The sequence below is a fragment of the Camelus dromedarius genome, chromosome 7, assembly GCF_036321535.1.
Source record: "Camelus dromedarius isolate mCamDro1 chromosome 7, mCamDro1.pat, whole genome shotgun sequence".
NCBI classification, from domain to species: Eukaryota; Metazoa; Chordata; class Mammalia; order Artiodactyla; family Camelidae; genus Camelus; species Camelus dromedarius.
The window spans coordinates 60377780-60397826 of record NC_087442.1 but is presented as its reverse complement, the minus strand read 5'-3'; the positions used below and the strand labels follow the sequence as shown (position 1 = coordinate 60397826).

At 41.5% G+C, this 20047-nt stretch overlaps 1 protein-coding gene across 8 annotated transcripts in view; it reads left to right on the top strand.

The window, feature by feature from the left end:
- PPP1R9A (protein phosphatase 1 regulatory subunit 9A) overlaps positions 1-19136 on the top strand; it is a 260990-nt gene extending 241854 nt beyond the window's left edge. For 5 of the 8 annotated variants that reach the window (XM_064487561.1, XM_064487560.1, XM_031454925.2 and 2 more), the window contains 7 exons: positions 987-1074; positions 1173-1256; positions 7304-7502; positions 9477-9596; positions 10395-10418; positions 11496-11678; positions 13013-19136. In XM_064487561.1, the coding sequence (XP_064343631.1) occupies positions 987-1074; positions 1173-1256; positions 7304-7502; positions 9477-9596; positions 10395-10418; positions 11496-11678; positions 13013-13213 (899 nt within the window). In that variant the 3' untranslated portion in view covers positions 13214-19136. The remainder of the gene's footprint in view (positions 1-986; positions 1075-1172; positions 1257-7303; positions 7503-9476; positions 9597-10394; positions 10419-11495; positions 11679-13012) is intronic. The other 3 variants (XM_010979655.3, XM_010979656.3, XM_010979657.3) reach the window with 3 other exon arrangements.
- The last annotated feature ends 911 nt before the right edge of the window (positions 19137-20047 follow it).

Here is a 20047-nt window from a genome sequence, read left to right as displayed (position 1 = left end):
TGATCTCAGATAACTGGATATGCTGAAACACAACACCAAATAGCATTCTTTGCTAAATAGTTCCAAGTAGAGCCTTAGGATTTGTCTACCTTGTCCCGGATGGAATAACTGCCACTGGTAGAATCTAGTTCCTGCAATTGACATTGAATTCCACTGGCAAAGCCTCTCCTCTGATGGGTTTTTGGCATCATTTCAAGTGTCCCCATCTCCCAGCAGCTGCTGTGCTTTAGAGTGCCAGCGTAATTCAGAGAGGCAAAGATCATTCAGCTCCGAACGCTGAGGAGGTTTTGGCGTCTTCCACATCACGGGAGACCAGCCAAGTAGTGCTCCAACCCAACTTCTGAGAAAGACCTTTCAAAGATATAAATGTTTTATAGCCGAACTGCTTAAGAAGTCTCCCCCATGTTCCGCCTCCTCTATCCCAGGACTGGCCACAGGCCATTAGCAAGGGGCAGCCCAGAAGGGAAAGCTTTGAGTCTCACTTTCTTCCTAAATCTTCCAGATTCTCAGGGGTGACATTCTTTACTGGACTTGGGACACATGGGGAAAGTGGGCTGGGCTCCTGTCGGACAGCACTATAACCCAGAGGCAAGAGAGGCATGGAGGACAGAGCCCAGACGTTTGGAGCAAACAGTTGAAACTAGAGAAGGAACAAAAGGAAAGTCCTTTGGTCCCTGTTTTGAATGTAAGGGATGATTTGATAGTGTTTATTCTTGCTTTTGTTTTTTCATTCTAATATATTTAAAGCTAAAACTCTGTGACAAGTATTGGGCTTCTGTCTAACAAACCTCTCCTGGCTTAACTGAATGTTCCTCTACATACTCGTGTATCCTGTATCTTAAAAAAAGGTATCCATTATTTTCTCTTACAATTAGGAATTGAGGCAAACCCCTTAGATTCAGACATGCACTGACTTTTCACTCATGGTTTTTCAGAAATGATAATAATTGTTTGTTTGTTTTTTTTCACATATGTGTATATCCTAGATGTTGCCAAAGGTCCCAGGTTACTAAGGGCATCCAGTTCATTGGTGGTGCGAGGAGGAAAAATTAAGCGGAAGTTTGTGGATCTGGGGTAAGCACTTCATGAAGTAAAAAGCAAACTCTCTGTAAGAGAAAGATTAAAGGAGAAAATGTCAAATGCCCCTTTCTGACTGTGTGCTGTCATTATAGGGCACCTTTGCGAAGGAATTCCAACAAGGGAAAGAAATGGAAGGAAAAAGAGAAAGAAGTCAATAGGTTTTCTCCAGGTAGCAGGTATGGGTGGGTGACTGAGAACATTGATATATCCCTGTATCTAAACTTTCGGCCCCCTTCCATTGTTAGTCAAAATCAGTGGTCAGTATCTTCATGCTGAGTGATACACCTAGAGGTGACATGAAAGAAAAATCACACGATTCATATTTGTCTTACTCCAGTTACAGCCTACACCTGGCCTCAGGTATATCCATTGGCTTAACTTAGAATTATGGTCACATCAACAGTTTCAATAGATGTTTATCTAAATACAGCTTAAATATATGTGATATGTCAGTTAGGTGTATTTCAGCTTGTTTGCCTGGCTACCCACAATACTTGTTTCTTCTCTTTCTGTTAAGTTTGGAAGGGTAATTTTGCATTTAAGTACCTTGTTGACTTTCAAGGCTGTTCTGCCCAAATGCGTGTAAGGAAGACCACCGTCTCTCACTAGACTCAGCTATTAAATGGACTTTTGCAGGCGCCATCAATATGCTTACTGTTCAGTAAAGACTTTCCTGCAGAGAAGTGAGCTCTGGATAACACGTTGTCAAGCTTCCCCAGTTTTATTCTGAGATTACATAATTTTAAACTTAGGTTTGTATAGGGAGACAGCAATGCATAGAGCTCTCTCTGAAGTCTGACTGCCTGGGTTTCAGTCAGTCCTCTTCAAGTTACTGTCTTTAAAATCTTGGACAAATCTTGGACCTCTGTGCCTTTGTTTTCTCATATGATATGTGAAATGAGGATAATAAGAGTAGCTACCTCATAACATTAGTGTGAGGATTAAATGAGTTTTCATATAAAGCATTTAAAATGGCACCTGGCACATAGGAGGCATTCAAAAATAGTAATGAAGATAACAATTTGCTATTTATTATTATTATTATTATTATTATTATTATTATTATTATTATTATTATTACTATTACTATTTGCAAGTTACAGAGGAGTTTTATATTTGTCATTTTATTTAATCCTTACAGTAAGATTGGGAGGGCAGATTATAATACCATACTTTAGTCATGAAGAACTTCACTTTCACAGAATTTAATTGATTAGCCCAGGACTATGCAGCAGACATTAATGTCAATTAGCTGGGGCTTGTGCCGCTGTCCAGATGTCTTTCTAACACTGCACATTTCTAACACCTCCAGTTACTTAAGCGCCTAGTGATGTTTATTTACATGTCTTTATGAATTTGGGACTCATTCCAAGAGCAAAGACTAAGGAAGAAACAGATAAAATGCTAAGAATAAAAGAATGTAAAATTATTTGGGGACCATTTATCCATTTTATAGGTTGTGCCCAGATGTTTCCTTTTTATTTTCCTCTTTTCTGGCATACACCTCAGTAAGAAATTCTGCCCTCTCCCTAGGGTAACAGGAGAACGGGGAGAAAGGTGGGGGATGAAAAGAGAGAATTCCAAAGTTAATTATTTTTTGTTCGCACGGGTTTCCTTTGTGCTGTACAATGGAGAAAGGTGCTGTTTATATTTGAGGACAGGGATCTCAGGAAAAATAAGGCCATAATGCAATTCAAAAGTGATTTTTAACTTTGCACGGTTTTGAAGTGAGAAATATAAACCTGTCTGCTTTGTGCCTTAAAATTAAGAATAGAAAACTCTCAAATATACTCAGGGGAGGAAAACGACAAGTAGTGAAACCGTTTAAGGGAGAGAGAGGTGCCCAAATGCACAGTGGGAGAGAAACTTGGATGCTTCTGAAGTCACACTGTGCTCCCCCTACGAGGGAAGTAAGCACAGGCACCCCGCGGAGGGCAGAGGAGGAGGTCTTACTGAGCTTCGTCCTCGTCCTCGTCCTCGTAGCCAGAGTCATCACGTCCTTAGATAAATTCGAGTTGAAAATCAGGCAAACCTTGATTGCGTTGGTAAGCCCTCACCTCACTCTTGGCAAAATCACAGACAGCCGAGGGTGGGCTGTCGTCAGCACGTTAACCACAGCTCATGGCAGCTTTTGAACCATCAGCCAGCCAGGTTTTTCTCCTGCCAGCCCAGCCAGCTGTATTTCAACCCGTTAACTCTGCAGACTCTCTCCTTCAGTAGTCACAAGCAGTTTCCAGTGTGAAATGTGGCAAAATAGTTTTCAATTAGAATCATAATTTTATAATTATTTGTAATTACAGTAGAATGTTGACAGGACCAAAAGGAATGAATGTAATTGAAACAGTCAGCAGGAAAGGAGGAGGACTTTTTCTGTTTCAAAAAAATAATTTTTTGAGCTATTGCAGTAATTGGTTAACACTAATCAAATCGAATGATGGTCTCTGTTCTCCTATGTAGACTGATAATGGGCCCAGAACCTCATGAAACATATTCCAGGAACACAGTTACTGCCCAGTAGGAGCTTAACGCAGTGGAGCTGGTCTCCCAAAGCCCGAGTGCAGGCGGGTGGTGCGCAGCAGCTGCTGCAGGGTCCCACTGCTGTTGTGGAGAAGGACTGGGAACAAACTCATCACCCTGTGAGGTTTCCTCAGAAAAGGGAGGGAGTGATTCACAGAGTCAGTTATCTCACCTCTTAGGCTCCTCATCCAGTTGTAAAAATCTGATGCGGTCACTCAATCAGTAATAACCTGAAGCTGTTAGACTTTAAAGAGGCCAGACATTTGCTAAAGTTGGTCTTGGTTTTAGCTTTTTCCTTCCCAAAGAGTAAAGAGTTTATTATACTCCTTGTGGAGACATAAATATGTGACCGGCATGAGACAAATAAACGAGGGTAAAATCAGAAGAAGAAGAAATAAACCCTGCAAAGAAATACGGTTTGGTTCTGTCCTTTTCAAATGTGTGCTCAGTGTTTAAATGGGTAACATAGCAGATTAAAAAAGCAGGAAACACTTAGTTGTCGGAGCTTGTTCGTCCCTTAAAGCACGCACCAAAGAGCAGGATAGAATGGTCTCCTAAATTCTAGAGCAAGAGCCACTGGTGCCAGGGGAGTGTCTGCTTTGGAGCCCTGCAGGAGGAGCTCCCAGCTCAGTCACGGACTGGAAAGCCCTGTGAGCAGATATGTGTGTCTCAGAACGAGGCTAGGTGGTGGCAGGTGGGAAGAATGCGGGGACAGGAGATGGCACTCCTCTGTGGAAGTGAATCTGCGTTCACCTTAAAAGCGTGAACAGTGGAGAAAACACTGAGCTGGAATCCAGTATCCATTCTGACTTTGCCATAGGTAAGTCTCTGAATTCCTTGGGCCTTGGTTTCCTACCAAAAAATAAGTGAGGTGGATTAAAACTCCATAGTCTGTAACTCCCCCCACCCACCTCTACTTGCACCATCCAGTATGCTACCCTAGCCTCTAGTCAGACATAGTGTTGAGCACTTAAAATGTGGCTTGTCTACACGAGATGCGTTGTAGGAGAAAATGCATGCTCAGTTTCAGAGACTTAGTATGGAAAAAAGAGAATATGAAATATCTTATTAATAATTTTATAATACTGATTATGTGTTGAAATAAATATTTTGAATATTTTGGGTTAAATTATTAAAATTAATATTACCTTTTTTCATGTGGCTAGTAGAAAAGTTTAATTTATATATATGGTTCATATTATATTTCTATTGGCTAGTGTTGGTCTATATGATTCCATGAAAAACAAATACTCTTATTTCTAACTCATTATTTAGTTGGTCTGTAAATTAGCATGTATTCATTTGTTCATTCTTTTTTATCTATACGTATTCCTCTTTGTTCCAAATATTACTTGTTTATACACAAAAATATATATGATACAATACAATTTATTTTAAAAAGAAATTAGAGCAAAATAAGATAAAGCAAAAAGATTGGTTCTTAAAATAGGACATCTTCAACAGTACCTTCACAGAAAATAAAACAGCGGTAGATGTACCTGCAGAGAGATTTACCTCCCCAGAGGTGCGTGATTACATTTTCAAGGAGTGGGGATGGGGAGAGGGGTTGAGACCCAACACCATGGAGACGTTCTGGGGCTGTAAAGCTGGAGACGTAGTTGTATCTCCCTCTGACATATATTACTTTCCAAACGGTAAAAACCCAAGATTCTTCCCCATTTGAATTTGTTCACATTAAAGAGATAAGTTTTCTCTCCCTGTCTCAGAGAGGGGGACAGCCGTTGTTCTCCTATAAAACCATTCATAGTCATATTTTTCAGATTCCTCCCCTATAATGTAGACCAAGTGTGGGATGACAACTGGTTCTCGTGTCACCCTAGAAAGAGGGAATTAAGATATGGGGAAATCAGTGCAATAATTTTCTGTATATAATAACCTGTTTCTGCTCTAGCAATTTCAGATTTGCATTCAGGTAATATTAATAAATATAGATATTAAAAACTTTAAGAGTAAGCTCAGACATGTATTTTAAAATATAGTTTCCGGATCATCTCTTCCCTCTCCCCCAAATTCTAATTCGGTGTGTCTGGGTGCCCCAGACTCCACATTAGAACAGCTGCCCCAGCTGATCTGTATCAGACTTGTTTGGGGACCACTATACTGATCCATGACCCAGGAATAAAGTGCTTCTTACAGAAGGCCAGCCTGCCTTTGCTAGCATGCTTTCTTAAGTTTAGTTATTATACCCCCATTTTTTGACAGTAAGTAAGTGGATTTAAGGATACAAGTTATTTTTTGTTTTTTGTTTTTTGTTTTTTTAGTTTAAACTTTAGGATGAAATTGAAGGTTGACACATCTCTGGTTGGTCTCTTTTATCCTTTCAGACCTCTTTTTTTTTTTTTTAAGAGATACACTATTAAAACCATCAGATATTCTGGTATGTTTAGTGTGACATAGTTTTACTCACCCAACCTGTGATCTCAGTATTCTACCAAAACTGTGCTGACTTCTCCATTCTCTTTAGTTATCATTCTCATAATCCTTTGTATATTGCTTTAGAGTTTACAAGATAGTTTTTACATTAATTGTCCCATTTGAATCTCACAGTAATTGTTGGAAAGGAACAGGAATTGTTAGGAGTTGTATTATTTACATAAGTTTGAAATGTATAATGTTCCAAAATAATGTGAAATGAGATGGGAGAAAGTTGACACTCAGTGTATATGTGGGACGTAAATGTCCAGCCATGGTGCTGAGGCACTTGAAAGGGAATCTCTTTGTTGTCATGACATCAAGAGCTAACAAACAATAGGCATCGCTTCAAATATCACTCGTACATATTGAGGGTGACTTCTTCCAAAATGCACAGAAACTACTTCACATTCCTGCCTCAGCTCTATGAAGGTATCTGCATTATGGAAAACAATCTGTTTTCAACCTGTTTCTCAAATGCCTTTGAATCCTTTAAATGTTAAACAATAAGCATAGACCTTTATATTTTTACTGTCTTCAAAGTAATTTCACACACATCTCATTTAATTCTTAACAACCATGTATAAGATACAGAAAATATCCACCTTTTATAGATAGGAAAATAGAGGCTGAGGGAAGGTCCAAGGCTTTGTACGCAGGAGGTGAAAAACCCTGGACCCCCAAGTAGGGTGTTAGAACCTCAGGTCTGGTGCTCCTCCTCTAATCAGGCATTAAGATTATGATGAAAAACCAGTAAGGTGTGTGTTCTGCTGAAAGTATCGTGAGCCCAGAAACTTTCATATTATTTAAATATATCACTTTCTGAAGTCTCAGACTCTTGGGAACCTGTGTTCAGAGGAGACCAGGAAAGAACGCTGATTATGAACTCATGTCACTAGTGGTGAGGCACTGTTAGGTGGCCAAAATACAGGCAATGCTGTGGTACTTAACAGCAGTGCCTCGATGACTGTGCCCCTCCCTGATTTTAATTTATCCACATACATTTATTAGGCACATTTCACAAAATTCACCACAGCAATAGCGATATCAAAATGTTGACCATTGTTATAGAATCCACTTAGATCCAAAAAAGATAACCATTAAGATTAGTGTTCTAGTCAAAAAGTGCAGAATTTTTGTTCTTATCTGCTGTGTAGAATAGTTTCTCAAACTGTTACTTCGAAATATATTCAGAGTCCCTTCAGAATTCAGTTCACTGAGTTTTACCTCTTTTCTTTCTTTGTCTGACACACCCATTCCTTTCATGATCCAGGCTCTTCAGAGGCAGGCTGGACCACTGGAAACCGAAGCCAGCCACCACCGCTCAGGCCTCCACTCGCTCAACTGGCCTGCCTTTCTCATGGTTTAACGAAAGCCGGAAAGGATCCTATTCCTTCAAGAACCTGCCTTCGACTACAAGTCCCCTTCAGCCTTCTCCTGAAACTCTAATTTCAGATAAAAAGGGGTCCAAGGTAGAAAACACATGGATTAAAAAAGCAAACAAGAAAGCCCCCAACCCTTCCTCCTCTTCAGTCTTTGGAAAGCATTCTCAACTTGTGTGTGTACTCTGGATCCGAGAAACCAATGTGATAACACTGCAATAAACAATGCATGGTATTTCTTGTGTGGGGGAGAAAGCAAGCCTCATTTAACCATCACCTTCTTTAATACTGTTCCATTCTAGATTGTACGTTAATCTTTGATATCCTCGTCTTTTCACATACTGCTATTTAATCTCAGTTTGACAGTTAAGCCATGCTGGGAAAGATGCATTTGAATCATGGAACAGTATGATAGATCTGTTTACCAAGTATTCCACTTTAAATTATATTATAAACCTATTTTTGCTGTGCTCTTCAAGATTTACTGGAAAACAAATAAATTTGGGGCTGAATATGTGTTCAATATATCTAAATGAAACTCTGTCAGACAAACCGATGCTGACATAGCACCCTCACTTATTTCTTCTTTTAAATCAAACTTCTGTGTTGAAAAACTGTTATAATTCTATCACCAAAGTTCTTTAACTTTAGCAGAATTAGGAATTATATGCTGATTTGTTTTTAAATGCATGATGGTTATTTCCAGCATGACGCTGCAAACCTTAACCTAACATTTTATTGAAACGTATATGGCGGCTAACATGTTGTTTGGTCTCCTTTTATCTGTGTTCACTTTTCTTTCTCACAGAAACGGCTAATGAATGTTACTTGATTTAATTCTTTTCTTGAGGTCCACAGCTCATAAGGTTTTGACAGAGTTTGGGGTCATATCTCCATTGACAGTATCAAATGGTAATGTTCTGTGTTAAGTGCTCTCCTGCTGGAATGTTTTACTAGCTTAGCTCCGTGTGCTCTGATTTAGTCTCCTTTCTGAAGTTGTAGCAAACCTTGGAGTTTGGGACTGAATTCTCTAGCCTCTGGCATGGTATTTATTCTTGACAACCGACTAAACCCAATGCAAGGGGACCTAACAGAAAACTAACAGTCCAATTCCTAAGGAAGTGGAATAGGAAACAAGATGGTGTTGGTTAAGTGCTTTGAGTTCCTGGGAAGCCAGTCCTTCTAGAATAATTAGCAGAAGTTTTGGCAGCAGTAGGCCACTTTGGTCTTGAATCGGTTTCAGTCTAGGATCTGAGAAATCTAAATGTTGTTTAAATCATTCTACCACTATCCTGCACTGGAGAGACTCCAGGTTTGGTTTAAAATGTTTTCACAGAAGCAGCTATGTAGTCATTGGGAATTTATTTGACTTTCACACCCACTGAACATTTGAATGAAGTTCTGGGGAGGTTTCACTTGCAGACCCCCTACCCCCAGGTGATTATTTGGAAAGTGTGTCTGTTCACGCTGCAGCCTCTTTGGCACTCCGCTGGCGTGCTGTAGCGTAGCGTGTAGCTCCTAGGGTACTGTTAGCCTGTGACCTCCCCAGAACTCATCGTCTTGAAGGTTACATCCAGGAGAGGATCTGCCGTTTCTCACAGTGTTTATCACGGCCAACAGCAAGCGATCCTTCCCAGGGGGTGCTCAAGCTACCTTTCTAATACGGATTGCCATCTGTTCCTAATAACTCAGGCTCACCACACCATCTTGTACTTTTACTTACACTGTTACTCATCACCATTAGGGTCAAGGGAGATAGGCTTATTACTATTACTCCTCTGAGCAGTGGCAGAGGATAATGAATGCTGTACCCTTGAAGAGAGACTGAAGAATCATTTCTCTAATACACCTATCCTTTCATCTGATGGAGAAAGCGCCCAGAATTCCCTACCAAGCACAAAAGGCGCAGTGTTCTCAACCACTGCCTGGTTGAAGGTCATCACCAAACCAAACATGAATTTCTTCTAAGATTACTTAAAAAGAACCTTTTTAGAGCTTGCAAACATACCTACCTCTGGTTCACTCACTGCTCATTTAACACCAAGCTTTATTTATTTTTTTCAGAACTTTACCTTCAACGATGACTTCAGTCCCAGCAGTACCAGTTCAGCAGACCTGAGCGGCCTGGGAGCAGAACCCAAAGCACCCGGGCTCTCCCAGTCCTTGGTGCTCTCGTCAGATGAGGTACGCGCAGGCACTTAGGACAGAGCTGCCTCCTTGGCTCGTACGTTCTACCCGTGAACTATCTCCAGGAAAACGGTTTTAGGTAGACTTTGCATGTACATCATAGGGACTGTGGTTTGATTTTTGATACGAAATCTTTGTGATTTCGCTCCCTCTCTGTCTCAACATGAGAGCGAAGTACTGTTTCTGGGCCTCTTTAAGCTGTCCGGGGACCTCCTTAGCCTTTCTTTGATTTAAATGGGATGACTCTAAACAGCGGGGTCGGGATGGGAGGCCCGGAAGTCACGTGGGAGTTTGCAGAACTCCCTTCCCTTTCTCCTGAACCTCCCTCCATCCCTGCCCAAGATTCTGATTTTCAGCCCCAAATGAGAATCACTGCAGTGGTGAGGGGAGAGGAAGGAAAACGAGGAAGAGCCACTTGTTTAGAAGCTAGGATCGGATGAGCACTGAGACGAATTCTCAGGAGATAAATGTGGACGGAAGAGGCAGGAAAATACATTAGTGATCAACTTAGTGCCCCAAGAGATGAGCAGAAGGGAAAAATACCAGTATTGGGAACAGGACTGGGGCTGGGGGAGAAGCAGTGCAAGTAAAGATACTTTCACCGTAAATATTCATTCTTAGTTACTTCTTTCTAACATGATTTTTGCTTTATAAACTTTTTTCCCTCTTAAACGTTTCTGCCCAATTCTTCAGGCTTGGCATGATTGTAATTGTACTGAAACTCTTTGCTGAGATGTGTATGTGCTGTTTCTGTAACACTTCTCTTTTTGGTTCCTTTGTTGCTCTCTCACTCAGAGCCTGGATATGATAGATGACGAGGTGAGCGCTCAGTGGGCTGTGTGGTGGCTTCCATGGTATCGTCTGAAGCTTCTGTTCTTTCTTGGCCAATGATTTAAAATCAGACAATACAGGAAAATTTCCTCTATTGTGGAGGGTTTCCTTGTATTAAATAGTTCATGTCTGTCTCTCATTGAAAAGACATTCCTGAGTCCAGAGCATCTCCGAATTCCACCTCTGAGTCCTCTGCACATCTCCCATCACCATTACCCTGACACAGCCCATCGCGTTTCATCTCCATTGCCTTCATCTCCGCCTTCCCCAGCCCCTCTTCCCTGCTCCCTGCATGGTCAGAGGTGACTCCTGTCTCTCCTCCCGGATTTATCATCGCCCTCATCTCCTCTCAGCTGAATGGTTCTAGGAACCACGCTGCCCTCTGCACTATTCACAGTGGACAGGGCCTGAGATTTGGAACAGACCACTAAGTGCTGAGCGCTTCCACTTACTAACCTCGTGATCTTGGACAATTCTGTAGACTTTCTGAGCCTCACTTTCCTCATTTATTAAAAGTCATTATGGAAATTATCTGCCCTGCCTTCCTCACAGGTTTGCTTGCTGCTCAAATGAAATAATGGCTGGGAAATTTCCCTAAGAATGCTTGAGGACATAATACTCTCCTCTTCTAAGTAAAAGATCTATCTCAATATTTTCAAATGTATTTTGTATTTACATATCTCTGATGTCTTATGGGAGGATCAAGGCAGAGTGATGCATTATAGAGATTAAAGAAGTATTTGTTTTCTGCACCTGATAATCTTTCCAAAGTGTTTTAATGTGAAAACTTGCAACATTAGAGTGTGTTTTTCAGTCTTAAACTTCCTACATTAATAATGCTGCTTTATTTGGGGGAATTTTAAATTTTCCAAGTACCTAAAAAATGCAGAGGTAATAACTACGTGTGTGTGTGTTAACACACACATCTAGAACCATTAGCTTATTCAGTGGTTTTAAAAATAAATGTGGCTTTGGTAGGCAAGAAATGGCTTTTGATAGGATCACATGCCACTGAGCTACAGCATCCTGGTCCTTTAACAACCCTGCGTAACGTTCCTACCTCAGATCCTTGACGATGGACAGTCTCCCAAACACAGTCAGTGTCTGAATCGGGCCGTTCATGAATGGAGTGTGCAGCAGGTTTCTCACTGGCTAATGAGCCTAAATCTGGAGCAGTATGTCTCTGAATTCAGTGCCCAAAACATCACTGGAGAGCAACTCCTGCAGTTGGATGGAAATAAACTAAAGGTAAAGAATTATGTTTGTGTTAGGTTACCAAGTATAACTTGTGTTACTCGTAGCACCTAAAATGTTTCCATTAGATAAGAGCATTCTGCGTATCTACCAGGTTAATTCTCATCCACGGTCAGCAGAAAGGACACTGAATTATTTCTGAGTAGTAAATGAAGTTTTAGAAAGTCGTCAGGAGTTCTAAATCAGACAGTGGCTGCTGAGTAGGAGAGCTAGCAACACTCGGCCCATGTATTACCTCTGCTTACTCCCTATGCAGTGTGAGTGTTAATGATGGCCAATGTGGACTCTCTCATCACATTCCAGTTAAAAGCCAGATCCATGAATCTTCCCTTTTTGACTCGTTTCTCCTCCACCCTCATCTTTCCCTGCATAGCGCTGCAAAACTGGGACCGTGTTCTCCCGAGAACTTTCCTCCCCCACCATGTCCAGGCCATGTCTTCTGTCCCCCGCCATCACACTCTCATTTTCACCTGTCCAGTCCATCTCTATTAGAGACTGAATTGGCACCTACCCCCATGGAAAAAGGGCAAAAGGAGCTTCCAGCCAACTCACCACCCCCAACCTCAGCCCCCTGCTGGGCTGACGGGCAGATGAGTGTCTCCTGACAGTCTTGAAAAGGTTAGAGCTCAATCAATAGCCTGTGAATATGAAGGCCCGATTGACAGGGCTGTCCCTGTTGGGGAGATGGATGCATCCCGCTGTTGATTCTGAAGGTCATGAAACATTTAAAGTACATAGCCAACTCCCCTTATTCTGAATTCTCAGCTCATCGAGCAACCTCTTCATTATAACCAAGCTTCCTTTATAGGTCTTCCCACAGGGAGAGAATGACCAGTCATGGCATTCCGGTCCCAAAGACTTTTTCGGTCTTCAGTGTAATGCACACACTGGCAGAAAGGAAGCCATTTCGATTCTTCCCGCCCTTCTCAGCGCCCTCTGTGCCAGCAAGTGCCTGCTCCGATCTTTTGAAAATATTGAGTTTAGCAATACTTTTGCCTGTAAATGTCTACAGCCCAAGGCTGAAGAAGCAGAATTGTGCCCTTTTTTCATTCATTTATGCGTTAATTACCAGTTCAGAAGGCATTTACTTAATGAGGTGTAGGTTGTACTGTGCTAGGGACTTCAAAGAACAAAAGAACAGATAAAGCTCAGCCCCACGGTGTGTTTGTAGATTTTTGACAAATGAAATCACCTCTTGCTCAGTCTCTACCTCTTCGATTGTTTTTAAACAACTTTCTTGAGTTTGAACATACTGTGATCGCAGCCTCATCGTGAGCAGAGAGGTCACTGGTTTTAAAATTCAGTTTGTCTCTGTGTTTCCTTCTTAGGCTCTTGGCATGGCTTCGTCCCAGGACCGAGCTGTAGTCAAAAAAAAACTCAAGGAAATGAAAGTGTCTCTAGAGAAGGCTCGGAAGGCTCAAGAGAAGATGGAGAAACAAAGAGAAAAGCTGAGGCGGAAGGAACAGGAGCAAATGCAGAGGAAGTCTAAGAAGACAGAAAAGCTGACAGAGGGGGCTGGTGAGCAGTAAGGCCCCCGGAGAGACGCCGCCACTTCCTCCTGCCCGCTCTCCCCTCGAGGATGCGGGAGCTGATGACGGGTAACGTGCTCTAGGCAGACTAGGGAACCGTGCGTTCAGTAACTGCATTTGCTGCAATAATAGAATACTCTCTTCCTTTTAACCTCCTGAGATAATCCCAAGCCACCTTTGGTTTCGTAACAAACCAACGATCCCATTTGTGAGAGACACCAAGTAGCGGTGTCTGTCTTCTTTTGTGTTGGGTGGGTGGTGTCACTTGGAAAACCAGCACGAGCCTGCCCAGCAGGAGCACGACGCACCCTGGTGGTGTCAGTGGGGCGCCATGAATTTTCAGTCTGGTTGCCTGCATCTGGCCAGTGGCACACATCTGTATGGCCGAGAGCACCACTCTGCCATGAGATCTGGGCTGCGGAATCTCCTCCAGAGTGTGGGGAAAGTGCCCCCTCGTATCTGTGTCTGGACAGTGAGACAACCCCACTGCGGAAACGTGGGGGCTCTGCCACGTAATTACCTACCATGGCAAAAAAACAAGCAAACTGTTCTGCTTGCTGGGCATCAGGAAGAGAGAAAAGAATTAGTTATTTGTTAACCCCAGAAGGAAGCAGAAGCCTTAAGAATGTGAATGTGGGTATTACCTTGGGGTTCTGAGGGTAACATTTATCCTCCAGATTTGGCCAAACAAAGAAAAATTTAGACATTAACGCAGCCATGGGATATTGGGATCTGTTGTTTACTTTGCTACTTCTGCGTGTTCAGTATTTCAGCAACACTGACACACACAACACAGTTCCTTTTTCCCCCCAACAAATTGAACAGGAAATTGGTTTTTAAGGAAACCAACATTTTCAGGTTTCCTCTCCCGGAGAACATTCTGGCTGGTCTTCAGCCTTACTGTGACACAATCAGGAATTTGTCACAGATTTTCTACTCAAGATTTCCCCAGTGGGCTCGGTTAGTGTATTAACAAATGTACTTTTAAGAAAAATAGAAATACCAGTTAGAGAAAAGTTAGATTTGACTAACATTCAACCAGAGAAGCAACTATGTTCCCGTAAAGGAGAGCTGTCAGTTGCATTCTAGAGATGTTTTAAATGGTTTCCCTGCCCTTCTCTTCCATTCTTTAGAGAGTTCCACTTCACAATTGAAGTTTGTTTAAGATGGTACCCAGGATACAGTCTAGCAGTGCGGGCAGTTATACATATTTTAAAGCCAGTATTAAGGATTTCAGTATTTCAGCAAATGAATTCCAGCGCAGGCGACTGGGGCAGGGGAGAAGATGGCTTGTTTTTTGGTTGTTGCTGCTGCTGCTGTTTTGCTTTTTATGCTCACGTATCTAGTTCTCTTTGCTGCACTGGCTGTAAAAATGAGGTCATCCACTTTCCTGGAGATGAGTTTTAAAATAAGAGTTGAGGCCAGACAAATCCCTGGACAAGCATTTTACTTCCTTTACTCCATGGGGTGGGGGTGGGGGTCTCTGTCATTATCTCCCGCTGGAAATATTATAAATGCAGAGCTTAGGGGACAGTTTTCGATGGTTACAAGTAACAGGTGGTGTAAAAGGGCTCCCGCCTATGTAGCTCCGTCTCATATTTTGAACATTGTGATTTTTCTTTTTGCTTGTGTAAATATTGGAAATCTGGAATTGTCTAAACTAGAAATTTATAATCCTTTTCTTTCCCTAAGGCCTGTTTCCTTTACAGTGACAAAGTACTGTCAGTTAGCTTCCCTTCTTTTGTCACTAGGTATAGAAATCATTCATTCCATCCTTAGAAACATCCTTAGAAAGTAACATTGTGTTTTACAAGGATCAAAGTCCCTACCTACTTTTTTCTGTCTCCCTTCATCTGGGGTATGATAAACTGCCATCCTGGATACTCTGTTATATTTTGAGATGTGTGGTGCTTTGCTGTTTATTAATATCGTAAGAAACAAGGACCGACTCTTAATGGACTACAAAATTCAGCAAATCTTTTTCTAATACTAACAGACTAAATTAGTCAAAATCTAATTATGCCAGTGCTTGCTCTTGTAAATTTTTGCCATTTTTGCTTATTTTGGGGGGAAAAAGTCATCTGGATCACACTGGAAGTTTCACTGTCTGCATTTTAAGAGTGGAAATAGAAGGACGATTATCTTTTGTAAAGTTTACACTTTAGGATTATTTGAAAATGGATGTATATACTGGAAATGTCTATAGTCTCTCTGCACATAATTTATGAGCTATTATATTGCATTTTCTTAAATGGCTTAGAAGTATTTTTAATTTTAACTTTGTTTGTACACTTCCAATGCTGAGATCAATGACCAACTGACAATATTATAAATCAGATTCTTATTCGTCAAATCATTTAGTTTGTATTATAGCTGCTTTGACTTTTTTAAGTTAAATTATAGTAATTTTAGGTCTTAGTTATTTTAATTACTAATTAAAACTGCTGAAATTGTAAAAGGCACTTGATTTGATTGTCCAACAAAGGGTAAGATGTAAACTGCCTGAGAAGAGGGTATGAAAACAAAGTGAAGGACCTCAGACCTTGTGAACGTGGTGTTTTCCTGTTATTTCCTTTCCTGACGCTAGTGCATGAGGCCTGGCTGAGCGTCTTACACGATTCCTATTTTAATGCTAGTGGTTTTCAGTGTCATGAACTTTAAGGGCTTTATAGTTTTTTTTAATTTACCAGAAGTGGACAAAAAAGGACTATCTGGTTATTATAAGCTGTATTCCCTAAATGACAGCTCAGTACAACTCTAACAACAGCCACAAGCATTTTGGGGAAACAGGTAATGCTTTGGGGGACAGGGGATTGGGATTATGGTGAGGCCAAGCTGTAGACCAAGAGCATTGTGTGGGCTGAATGTCTGGGGCAGGGTGTCCATGAAAGGACTTGGATCACTTTAGGTAAGACTATCTCCCCTCAAGTATCTCAGAGTTTATAGGAAAGTTTTCTCCTCCTTTCTTTCCCTGCATCAGAAGTTGACTGTAGCGTGATGTGTTTGTTAGGGTAGAAACCTAACTTGACCCATCCTAACACGCTGATGGTGTCCACTGTTAGTTTCATGACCACAAAGCTCTTCTGTGTGCTTCCCCTTCAGCTGGGACTGACGTGGATTTCCCGCCCTCAGCATCACGTAAGCATTTTTAACCCACAACAGTTCATGACTGCAGTGTGACAGGTGCCAACTCCACACTCTGCTTCTCAGGGGCCCGAAAGGGGAACAGCCCCCTAGTGCTTCTTTGTCCTTGTTGGGAACAAAGGGGCAAGAGGACAAGGGAGAAACCAAATGGCTGCTTACCTCTCATCCTGTGGTTACCGCCACCCCGAAATCTTCAGGTCTCCCAAGGCCCGAGCTGCAGCCCCAAGCTGGGTGGTTGGATCTAGCACCTTAAATAGCCTTCATGGCTTTTGCTGAAGACAGTTGCTTTAAAATTATATTTTAAAAGGGAAATGAAAATTCACCTTTATATGGTGATTCTAACTCATTTGGAAGTGTTAAACGTTGCACAGCCCAAGCCACAGGAGAGGAGGCTCGTGTCTGAGCACAGGATTCAGGCAGCTTCAAAAGGGAAGTGTCGCGGTGATGGGGTCTCTCTGCTGCGGATGTGACACAGCCCCTCGTCACACTGAGATAGTTCAGAGGTACCAACTTCCACTGGAGTGACTGCATTTACTGTCCCCACTGGAGCTGCAGCTGAGGGACACTTCAGCTCATGGACAGCAGCCTGTAGGGTTCACGGCACCTGCTTAATGCCAAGAAGTCCTCAGTGCTTTCTAAACGAAAAGGTAAAATGGAAAAGAGAAGCCCAATTTTTAAACTATCTTCCCCAGTTTACCTTTAATCAAGGATCTACCAAGTACACTGTCCTGAAGCCAAGTATTTAGGGAGAAAGTCCAGAAATAAAATGCCTATATTTTCTATTAGAATTGTCTTCCTTATGATGACGGAGGTGGGGAGTAAATTCTCGAAAGGAAACAGCGTTGTAAGAAATGCATACGCGCTTCAGTGATTCACTCCTGGAGAGCAGCCTGTGTACACGGGCAGATCTTATTTATATTTGTCTTAGGCGTTTGAAGTCTCAGGAAATTTAGTCTCAGCCCAAAACATTTGGGGAAAAAGTAACACCAGACAGTACACAAGTAGTACTTAAAGCAGCAGCAAAGAACAGGCCCTACCAAGAAGCTGAAGGGCAAAGAAGCAAGCCTACAGAAACAATGTCCCCTAGAAAACGCCAACATCAGGTTCTACCTTATGGAACAAGAGGGTCCTTACGTGCTAGTGGCTGGTGTCTGTGTGGATGTGCTGGAGAATGGTGGTAACTTGAAGACTCACATATGTGAGTGTGTGGACCAAGTGTGGCATGGGACCTGCTCCCAGACCTACAAAGTAGGGAAGGAAAGAAACCTGATGATCCCCAAGCCTTGGCCCCACTCCAGCCCCAACCTCCGCATCACTAGGGACTCAAGAATGAATAGGTAAGGAGTAAGAGAACAAGAGGCAACTTCCCAAGTATATGCATGCCGTTTGTGTAGATGTACAGAACTGCATACGTGTGACTGCATCTCCCGCCGTACATACACACACCGCAATCACATGGCATTAAAAATACGTATTGTACATGGGACTTGGTAACGTCAGATAGGACTCCGAGCAGTATCATAGCCTTATTGCCACTTTGTGTGTGTGTGTACCTTGAATGGCTCATGAGATTTTAAGAATTTTTTTTTAATGTATTTCTACTAAATGCACTTATCCTTCTACTTGTTTATATATTTTGGTAAAATTGATTTACTAAATTCTTGGTATTTTAGTAAGATGACATTTCCTCACATGTTTGGTTAATGCATTGATGTCAAGATTGCACATTGCTGAGTGGAAGCTCAGAGTTTATGCAGCTTTGGGTGTTTTCAACTGCAGACTGCAGTTCCCTTGAATAAAAATGGCACTGTGTGTTCTTGTGCATTTGCGCACATTCTAAAATGATGTATTTGGTCGCTGTGATGCTTAAGCCACCAACGACTGGCTCTCTGATGGCAGTGTTGCCATCACGTGACCATTTCTTTACTTCTTTTGTGGAGTGATGACTGGTTAGGTCATCACCAAATACATCCAAACGGATGTGAGCATGAGTATGTTGTTGGAAGGTGTACACTTCTGTCTCCTTCAGCTACCCGATTCACACACCCAGGTTTTCTGTCAAGAATTTAATCTTTCATCTGTGAAAGGACAATTGGCCAAAAATAATCAAATTACCTTAAAAAGTGGGAATTAAGAGGCACTCCAGGTAGGTAACACCTCCCAACAACATCAGATTTAATTAGTGCTTAGTGAAAACCCTTAAATATGTCTGTATATGTTTTCCTTAATATTTATTTATGGTCATCATGACTGCTTTTGTACTTTTTAATGGTGTTGCAATTAAACCACTGGTACACCTGCTACAGATCACTAACAAAACTGGCCAGCTAAAAAGAGAAAAAAGAGAGAATGAATTCTATTCCATTGTTGAGAAGTTGATTTATTTTCATCTCTCTTTATGTGTCACTAAAGGAAAAGAGTTGTTTGGAAACCATTTTAAGTCCAGTGAGTATGGACAGCATGTTATCTGAAAATTTTAATTTGTACCTTCTGGTGTCTGGTCATTTGCATGGAAGAGACAGCAGTGCCTCGTCTGCATTGTTCTCGTGTGCTTGGTTAGTACGTACTTCTCTAGATTGTTCTGTTTCAAACAACATTTCTTACTCTTTGGTTTTCAGAGGCACTCAAAGCAAAACATCACAGTGGCCCTTTGTTTTCTGACCCATCTAAAAATACCTGTGATTCCATTTAATTCGTTAGTGTAAATAAATTTCTTGCCAATGAGTATTATTATTGTTGTTAGACAACGAATGCAATAAAAAGAGAAATACTAAGATCTGTCCCAAGTAATTTTTTTTCCCTCTTCCATTTTCACCTTCAACTAAAACAAGCCTTGACTGGGTAAACCTGTATTAACTGTCAAAATATATCTGTCAATCAAGAGCAAAGTGCACATTTTCCATGGAAATGAAACTAAAAGTAAGTTTTAGCCCTGGTAAAGTGTAAATTGGCAGCTAGAATTACATTTGAAAGCACAATTACGGAACTGGGCATGGAGTTAAAAGATCAAAACTTCAACTAGAAGCTCCCTCACCCATCTTTCTGCTCCCGTCGTGGCTCCACCATCACAGCTCCTGATCCCCGTCAGCCAGAGAGGGTCTGTGACAAATCCACCAAGCAGTGAGCCTCACACAGCATGGGGCAAGCTCGGAGTCAGGCCATCCCAGAGTATGGGGTTCCTTTCAACAATTTTATTTCTAAAACCTTAAATATAACAAATGGAGGATATTAATTTCTCTCTTTCTCACACATACACAAACCATAATTTATCTGTGACTAAACCTTTGGTAATGCAAAAATTTAGATCTGAGCATCACAGAATAAATGCATTAAGCTGTTCTTCTCTTCCTTGGAGGCTGTTATGAAATTCCTAACCAGGGGCTAGCATGTGTCCCTTTTGAATGACTGAGTATAAGCTATGTCAAATTGGGTAATTTTCTTTTGGGGGCAGAATTTGCTTTTTCTGTCAATAACAAGAAAACAGAATATGGACATTTTACTGATGATATTAAGTGATACTTGGGACCACATTAAAGGAAGTCACCTGTACACCAGAAATTGACACATTGTGACTGACTATACTTCAATTAAAAAAAAAAAAAGTCTCAACCTAAGTGCCACCGCCATTGATAGTTTCAAAACGATGTATCAGAGACTCCAGCCCCGAGGGCTGTGAACGGCATCACTGAA